The sequence below is a fragment of the Sparus aurata genome, chromosome 13, assembly GCF_900880675.1.
Source record: "Sparus aurata chromosome 13, fSpaAur1.1, whole genome shotgun sequence".
NCBI classification, from domain to species: Eukaryota; Metazoa; Chordata; class Actinopteri; order Spariformes; family Sparidae; genus Sparus; species Sparus aurata.
Genome location: NC_044199.1, coordinates 12,623,962 through 12,633,174, shown reverse-complemented (window position 1 = coordinate 12,633,174; position 9,213 = coordinate 12,623,962). Strand labels below are relative to the sequence as shown.

Genomic DNA, 9,213 nt, shown 5'->3' with positions numbered 1-9,213 from the left:
TTTGAGGCTCGTGGCACATTTAGTTTCCACTTCAAATGTGATGAAGGTAAAAGTAATGACTGTATAATCTGCTGGGCTCCCTGCCTCCTGGCTTTTTCATTTAAAAGTGTCATTGCGCTCTCTGTATTCAAAGAGACGTGGTTCTGGTTCGTCCTAGCTCGTTAAATGATCCTTTTACGTACCTCTACTGACTGCTTCCCTCTTCTCCCCAAGATCATTTTTCTCGTCTGCTTTTGTGTTTTTATTTTTATTTTTATTAAAGCCATTTTAAAAAAAGAAAATCAAAGTCATTTAAAGGTGCAATATGTAAGAGCTGGTCCGCTGTCGAATCCACACTCCACACAACCAGGGGACAGAGTGACCGTGAGCTCAGTTAGCCGTACAGCTAGCACCAGGCGGGCCGGGGCTAGCTGGTTAGCATGCTACCTTCAGTAACACAACGCAAAGACGCCATGAAGTCAAAAACTGTTATTTCAGAACATTCTGTTGTAATTGTTTGTTAATTTTCAGATATTTTCTACAAAAATGTGCACATTTTGCACCTATAAATGTAAAACAACAAAAATAATCCACACTCTACACAACCAGGGGGCAGAGTGACCACTAGCTCGGTTAGCCGCAAAGCGGTTCGGAACTGTGAACTCGGAGCAGCAGGCGAGTGTTGCTTTCGACCAGGGCGGGTCAGGGATAGCTGGTTAGCATGCTAACTTCAGTAGATGTCACTGTAACACAACACAAAGATGTCATAAAGTCATAACCGTCATTTCATCTCATTCTGTTGATAATTGTAGTTAATTTTCAAATGTTTTCTACTAAAATGTGTACATATTGCACCTTTGAATGTAAAACAAAAAAAAAACAGAACCTCTTTGTTCTCAAGTGAAAACATCAATCTGAGGTAAATCGTGAGGTTAGACACACATTTGTCACATTTTCATTTGTGTAAATGTAAAACTCTCAAACAACAAACTGGAACATCTCAAACGTGATTATGTAATTTTTTTTTTGGTTTGTGAAAATTGGCTTCATATGCGGGTTAAACTACAAAAAGGAATAACCGAATCTGAACATAAGAAAACACAGGATCATCATCAGGGAGTCAATCCACTAACTATTGAGGTTATTACATTTGAGGGTTACTCCACCAATTATTGTCCTAATTATTGTGTGTTTACAGTTGTTGGAGTACGACTGCATATGTCAATAAAGTAGTATAAAGCCTTTTGGGGCTCCAGAGGAAGCTGCATGTGATCTTGTGAATTGCCTCCAGTGATGTCACTCAGCAGCAAAGTTGCATTGTGGGCGATAGGTTGATTTTGATCAGTTCTTTTTAAACTGTCCAGCAGTGTTATTTTGGGTGCCTGCGTTTCCCACAATGCAACTTAGACATCACAGGAGGCAATTTCTTCAATAACATACAGCTTCCTCACATATGCGATACATATCCAAGACCTGTAAACACACTTCGATGTGTGCATTTGGTGGACTGACCCTTTGAGAACAGGTCAGGAAATTAAATAGGCACATTGGTGGTTCAATTAATTTTATCAGGTGAAACATCCTGCTTTAACTTACATCATAGTTAAGAACAAGAGCAAACATGTTGATCTGTGCTATCTGAGTATAGTTTATCTAAGACAGAGGAGGGGAACATAATATACTTGGAAGTCACGGCAGTCCAGAAGGTGAATCCATCCCGAATGGTGTCGGGTGTAAGACGAACAGAGGATCAGGGCTTTTAGCAGCTTCCAAACATCATTCAAACAAGTCTCAGGTAGCACAAGCGAGGATGTTTTCTGTGAATGTTTTGCAGGGTAAGATGTGTGACGCATGTCCACTAAACAAAAAAAAAACAAAGATCTTTTTCAGAGGTTGTTCAGAAAGTCTCCTCGAATGGAGGTCAACCAGACTTGGTCTGCGTGGGGTTCCAATATAGGAGCCAAATTCATTAATTCCAGCCTGCAAAATTGTGGTTTGTTAGTTGCCTGGGGAGACAGAGAGAAGAAGAGAAGGAGGAGGTGAACTGTCATTTATTCAGACAGAATGATGGCGGAAGTAGTCGCATGGCACCCTCTGGTGGAGACTCGTCTGCTTACATAGACAAACGATAACACGCATTTCTCAATAGATTTACTTTTTAAAAACTCTTCACACACACACACACACACAAACAAACTCACACTTTCTTGTCCTGTGAATATCACATGCAAACACATGTATAGTCCTCAGAGCCTTTGCCCTTCTGACTAAAGGTCAGGGTGCTCAGAGGTTTGTCTCAGGTGTTGGGATCCATGTGAGCCGGCAGTACTGAGAAATATCAAAAGACATTTAAGTTTTCTTGTGAGAAAGCTTTGTCTGAAAGCATATGCACATACTCTTTGCCTGGGGGCAAAGTAATGGCTTTTTATTGTGCTTTGCTCCTCTGCTTGCACTCAGTAAGTCCTTTGTTTGAGTTCACACTGTAGGTTTGAGTAGACATATTGTCCTGTGTGGTCATGAGACCACAAACAGTCGTATCACCTAAAATCAAACTGTGAGAGTTGAGATAGTTTGGTGAAATGTGCAATCAACATACCCTTTTGCATGTATATAAGCATTAATTCATTTTGACAGGAGCTTATTTTTCATTCGTTCATACCCGACAATAGCATGTGTGAAGTGTAAAGGTGCAATATGCAATAATTTTTGTTGAAAACATTTCTAAAAATGAGATAAAGTTATCAACAGAATTAGAAGAAATAACAGCTTTGACATTATGATTTCTGTGTATTGTGTTGCAGAGATATCTACTGAAGTCAGCAATGCTAACCAGCTAGTCCCGGCCCGTCTACATCAACACTTCCCCCAGCGCCCCGAGCACCAAGTCTGGCTGCACGGCTAGCTGTTACACTTTAGCAGTCTATTTTTTTTTTTTAGATCAGTAGATTTTCCCACAACATTCCACAAGTAAAGGGGAGGCAGAAACGAATATATAATCATACATAAAAATATACCGACAACGACACGTGACTTTTTTACACAAACTCTCTCTATCCTCTTTATTTCTCTCTCTGTCTGTGGTCCGAGTATTTGCATGGTGATTTCCATACAGTAATGACAGGAATAACTGTTGACTTTGTTTGTGGTATCGTGTGTGTGTGTGTGTGTGTGTGTGTGTGTGTGTGTGTGTGAGTGTGTCATTGTGTTGTGAGTTATGCGCCTGTTTAGGAAACACCACAACATTCCCAGCAGAAAATCACTGCGAAATCATTGTAACAACATAACATGGGTTCCACTTGGTCCTCGGTTCTCGTCATAGATGCATGTGTTTGACTTTAAAGGAGCACTACGTACTTTTGGAAAAGAAATTCATAGTCAGAAAGTTTATTTTTACAAGCTGAATTAGGTAGTAATACAACATTAGTGACAGTTATTTGACAACCTGTCAACAATGTTTTCATAATGAAGTAAATGAGCTGAAAAACAAGAAAGATAAAAAAAAGTAGCCTATAAGTAAAAGCTTAGCTTATTCAGTTTATTCGCTCAAAATACATCATGAGTGAAGATTTATCCTTTTTGTCTTTTCTATTCTCTTTGACATGTCTTCTCCTAAACTATAGCGCACCTGGAAGAGACACTTTTTTTTTCTTTTCTAGAAAGAGTATGGCTGCAATCTTAAGATGTGTGCATTTGCTCTAATGCCCCCCCCCCCCCCCCCTTCAGGATGTGACCCTTAGGTTAAGCGGCATGTGACTGGCTCAACAAAGAGGAGGAGGAGGAGGAGGAGGAAGGGGGTGAGGAAGGGGGGTGCCAGCCTTGGGGGAAAAAAAAAACCCTGAAGAATTTTAGCCCGTGAATAAATGCATCACATGGGCTTTCCGACTTTGTGGACTCGTCTCATATCTCGGCGCTTGGAGCCTCACAAACCTTGCTGTAATGTGGCCCCTGGTAGCCGTCATTGGTTTCATGTTGTGTTTGGATCCCAGCTTTCAGCAGTTCCCCCGTCCGTGCGCCACCCGGGAGGCCTTACGCACCAAGGAGTGCTGCCCGCCGTGGGAAGGAGACGGCTCGGCCTGCGGAGCCATCTCGGGCCGGGGCTTCTGCCAGGATGTGGAGGTGCCGGACCTGCCCGACGGGCCGCAGTACCCCTTCTCCGGCCTGGACGACAGGGAGAAGTGGCCCTTGGTGTTCTACAACCGGACGTGCCGGTGCGCGGGGAACTTCATGGGCTTCAACTGTCAGGACTGTAAGTTCGGCTACTTTGGAGCGAACTGTAACGAGAGGAGAGAGTCTCTGCGGAGGAACGTGTTCCACCTGTCCAGGGCGGAGAGGATCAGACTCATGTCCTACCTGAACTTGGCCAAGCAGACGGTCAGCAGGGACTACGTCGTGGCTACGGGCACCTACCAGGAGATGGAGAACGGCTCCAACCCGATGTTCGCCGACGTGTCCACGTACGACGTGTTCGTGTGGATGCACTACTACGTGTCCAGGGAGGCGCTGTTGGGCGGGCCCGGGAACGTGTGGACCGATGTGGACTTTGCGCACTGGGCGCCGGCGTTCCTCCCCTGGCACCGCGTCTACCTGCTGCACTGGGAGCACGAGATCCGGAAGCTGACCGGAGACATGAGCTTCACCATCCCGTACTGGGACTGGAGGGATGCCCAGGGCTGTGACGTGTGCACGGACGATCTGATGGGGGAGCGGAGCCCCCAGGATCCCAGCCTCCTCAGCCCCGGCTCGGTCTTCTCTTCCTGGAGGGTAAACACACTCAAGTCCTCCAGATTCTTGCAGAGAGGTCGCCAAAAGTGTGCTGCTCCAACTCTCCCCGTGCCTCTCTCGATGAACTTTTATTCTATTAAAGTATTATAGGATTCAGTTCTGAAGGGTTGTTGCCAGAGCTGGGGGAATTATTCAGATACCACACTGTGTTACAAGTTTAACACTAAAAGTAACAGCACCCAGTACAGAAAAGAAGATCCCCTGTTTACATAATTAGATTATTATTACTCCTGCATTAGTGTTAATGTTAAGCAGGATTTTCCTCATTTGGAACTATTCATAGGACTGCAGCTGATTATTCATTTCGTGATCTATCAATCTGCTGATTATTTTCTCCATTAACTTATTGATTGATTGGTTTTGTGACAAAGTGACACCTTCACGATGCTTGTTTTGTCAAACCAGCAGTCAAAGCCTGATAATTCAAAAAAAAAAAAATAAAAGTGATTAAAGTAGCAAAACCTCAAATGTGAGAAGAAAAATGAACAAAAAATGACTTCCTCATTATCAAAATAGCTGCCAGATAACAAAACCCAAACAACCAAGACTTAATATTGTATTAACTTGACATAGTTTGTGTTTAATTTGCAAAGTCATTTGTAACAAAAGCTGTCAGATAAATGTACAATATTGAAAAGACGTGGAGTAGAAGCAGAAAGTGGCATGAAAAAAACCAAGTTCCTCAGATTTGTACCTAACACAGTGCTTGAGTGCTCCACCACCGCTTGTTGCTGATGATATTTACACATGTATGCATATTTAAGTTCACCCAAAAATGGAAGTTCAGTCGTTACTCACCCTCGTGCTGGTGGAAAGTCGGTAGCCACAGAAACCTCCCATGAATTCCTACAGGCAATGAGGGTGAGTAGATAATGACAGAATCCTCATTTTTGGTTGAACTTGTCCTTTAAAAAAATCATGCAAACGTGTAAAAAAACAAACAAACAAACAAACAACAACAAAAAACAATATGTCAAATTAATATCGCTGCTCATTCGTAAGGGAACGAATGAATAAACATGGGTTTGAAATGGGTTTGAAAAATGCTTGTTTGGTTCATCTCGGCCTGCTTGGTTGAGATTTACACTGACGGTAATTAAACACAACACGGCAAACCTAACTGTGGCCCCGTTATCAAACCAGCCGAAGCCGATAAACGTCTGGCTCCTGGATTTACTGCAGAGGCTCTCATGCGCCTCATTGCAATATGTTTCCCCCTTTGCGTCTCCATCAACAGGTGCTGTGCTCCCGGGCTGACGACTACAGCGGCAGAGGCGTGTTGTGTGATGCACAGCACGAAGGCCCGCTGACCCGTAACCCTGGGAACCACAATCGTGACGTGGTTGAGCGGTTGCCAACTTCGGCGGAGGTGGAGTTCACTCTCAGTCTGGCCGACTACGACACCGGAGCCATGGACCGCAGTGCCAACATGAGCTTCAGGAACACTCTGGAAGGTCAGATAAGCTTGACCGCGAACACACACACACACATACACACACTGCTGACACTGCACTGCTCCATCTTAACTTTTACACAGCTCTGCCTATATGTCCTGCCTATGTGTGGGCTACTACTTCGCACTTTAGTTTGTGGCCTCAAGCAACATACACATTTAGTTTATTTGCACTATAACAGAAGAATGGGGATACTCAGCAGATTGATTAAGACTCATAGTCTGACAAGTCAAGTTGGTTTTAATAATGCATCTTGGCATCTTGGTCATTCTAAGAACCCTGACAAATAACACCAACATGGGTATATATGAACCCATACGCTGCCATTGTTTGGTACCATGCTTTGTCAGTGCAACTTGTGGATGATTGCTGATTTCTGAGTTATTTATTAGTGATCTGCAGATGAGTAACTGGTCATACATAACTACTTACACACACACACACACACACACACACACACACACACACACACACACAAAACATTTTAAACTATGCAGTGAAAATGACATTCAGTGAATCTGTGAATCTGTGAATCAAAAGGCCTGCGTCGTGCACGGCTGTCCCTTGAGGCTCAGGTGACATCTGCCGAGATCCCCGGCGTAAGATAAAGTAAAATGAGCTTTTATCGATTACCGCAGCTGGGAAGACTCGCAAGCTGCAACACGGCGGCGATATTGAGAAGCATCGTTTCAAGGAAAGGAGAACAAAAAGAAAGAGCAACACAAGCAAAACAGTATTAACTTTAGGGTTGGTTGGTTCTGGGTTACAGGCATCTATTTTCTACAAATAGTGGGTTGAATATCAGCACAGGACTAATCAAATAAAGTGCCACTGCTTACACAGCTTTATGGGCTCGTGGCTCATCGATGGTTTCCCTGGGACGCGTCAGCTCTGAACACAGTCATTATTATCATCATCTTGTTGTTTCTGTTTACAACTCCCCTGATGCAGGTTCACAAAACTGCACTCCAGAATTAGATCCTGGGCATACGAGAATACATACCTGCACGTGCTCCCTCATACAGGTTCCTTTAGTGTGTACTGTATGTGTTAAATGATCCCTAAAGCCATATCTTGAGTATCAAAGTAGAAGTAAAAGTAAAGTATACACATATTCAAATGCGAGTATGATGATTTGGTGATGGGCATTTCATTCATTTGATAGTAACAGGGGAAACCATTCAAGGGTTATTCAATTATCTGAAGATCTGCTGTTTGTATGAGCTGTAGCATACAGTATAGTGGCACAGGCTTATACTGACCTTTTGCGGAAGAGACCATGCTGCACACGTTCTACCGGAGCCTGGTGATAAGTTATCTGTAATTTCCAGGCGCTGATGTGAAATATTTTTTTCTTCAGACTACAGTCGAACTTTGAACTACTAGGACAAAAATTATTCTCACATCCGGAAATTGTGACCGAGTATCTGATCTCTCAATATTCAGTATTTTTCTCACTAGAGGAATCAGTGTTTTTTTTTTAATCTGATTGGCAATAATGATAATAATAAAAAGTTATTTAAGATAGTGCTGCTCTTGCTCTGATGCAGCGTGCAATCTGCAAAAGCACGGTGACTATTAACAACATTTATCATACAAAGTGATTGAGTAAAAAGTGAATTGGAAATGGAAATACTCTGGATATATCGTACTTGTCCTAGATGTATTTGCTTACATTCCATTACTGTGTCATGTATATATTTATACATATAACTGTATGTTCTGTGTGTGTGTAGCATTATGGAACTGTTGTATAATGGTATATCTCACGCTTCCTAGGAAAGGAAAGATCATCCTCTGTAGGAGAACCTTATGAGGCCTTTTCTCAAAAATACAATGCTTATCTGTTTGACAGGTCGATTTTGAGTGACGGTATCTCATCTTTGCTCTTCTCGCAGGATTCGGGGACCCACAGACCGGGTTGGGGAGCAGCTCTCGTATGGGGATGCACGCTGCCCTCCACGTGTACATGAACGGCTCCATGTCCTCCGTGCAGGGCTCAGCCAACGACCCCATATTCCTTCTCCACCACGCGTTTGTTGACAGGTGAAACGTGTTTCCACATTTTTTTTGGGGGGGGGGATTTCAGATCACTCTTGCGCTCAACAGCTTCACCTTATTTTTATTTTTTTATTGTTTTCTTTCTCTGTCAAAGCATCTACGAGGAGTGGCTCAGGAGGCATAGACCATCTGCAGCACAGTATCCGGAGTCTAATGCTCCTATAGGGCACAACAGGGAATACCACATGGTGCCCTTCCTGCCTCTCATCAGAAACAGGGAATACTTCATCTCCAGCAAGGACCTGGGATATGAATATTCATATCTGCTGGGTGCTAGTAAGTTATGTTTCGGTGGAGCTTTTATTTTCTTTGTAGACATGAATTACTGCTTTGTATTAAGGATAAAAAAAACCCCCAAAGAACTACTTGTATCTTTTTCAAGACCAGAGGCTGGCAGAATCCCTACGTCCTTACCTGGAGGAGCTGCAGGATGTGTGGCCCTGGTTGCTGCTTGCAGGGCTCTGTGGGGGGATTATAACACTGGCCGCAGCCGCTGCCTTCCTAACTGCAAAACGCCGATACCGAGGGTCGCCTTGGCTGCAGGTGGGGAGGTGGAAAAACGTATTCGCTCTCCCGGAAAGACAGCCACTTATCAGGAGCAGCGACGCAGAGGAAACCAAGCACCGGAACTACCAAACGACAATATGAACACACAGCCAGACTTGTGAATTTTAAATATCAAAACACTGTGAAATATATATACCATTGACTAACTGTAAAGAGCCTATAATCTTCGTTAATGGCGATGTATTTCAGCTTTATTAAAAGATTTAAAAAAGTGCATGTAGGACATATTGAAATTGGTTTCAACCTGACTTGACAAATTGTATCGAGCCCTTCCACAATGACTTATGTTTATTCTCGGGGGATCACGTGGTGTCTCAGCAGACTACCTTTAAAAGCCGCTTCTGCCTGCATTGCAGCACGTTGCATCACT

At 43.4% G+C, this 9,213-nt stretch overlaps 1 protein-coding gene across 1 annotated transcript; it reads left to right on the top strand.

Moving 5' to 3' along the window:
• Nucleotides 1–3,828: 3,828 nt before the first annotated feature.
• Nucleotides 3,829–9,057, top strand: LOC115594569 (tyrosinase-like). The gene is made up of 5 exons (XM_030438715.1): nucleotides 3,829–4,740; nucleotides 5,999–6,215; nucleotides 8,114–8,261; nucleotides 8,371–8,552; nucleotides 8,659–9,057. The coding sequence occupies exons 1-5, from the start codon at nucleotides 3,916–3,918 to the stop codon at nucleotides 8,922–8,924; spliced, it is 1,638 nt and encodes a 545-aa protein (XP_030294575.1). The 5' UTR covers nucleotides 3,829–3,915; the 3' UTR covers nucleotides 8,925–9,057.
• The last annotated feature ends 156 nt before the right edge of the window (nucleotides 9,058–9,213 follow it).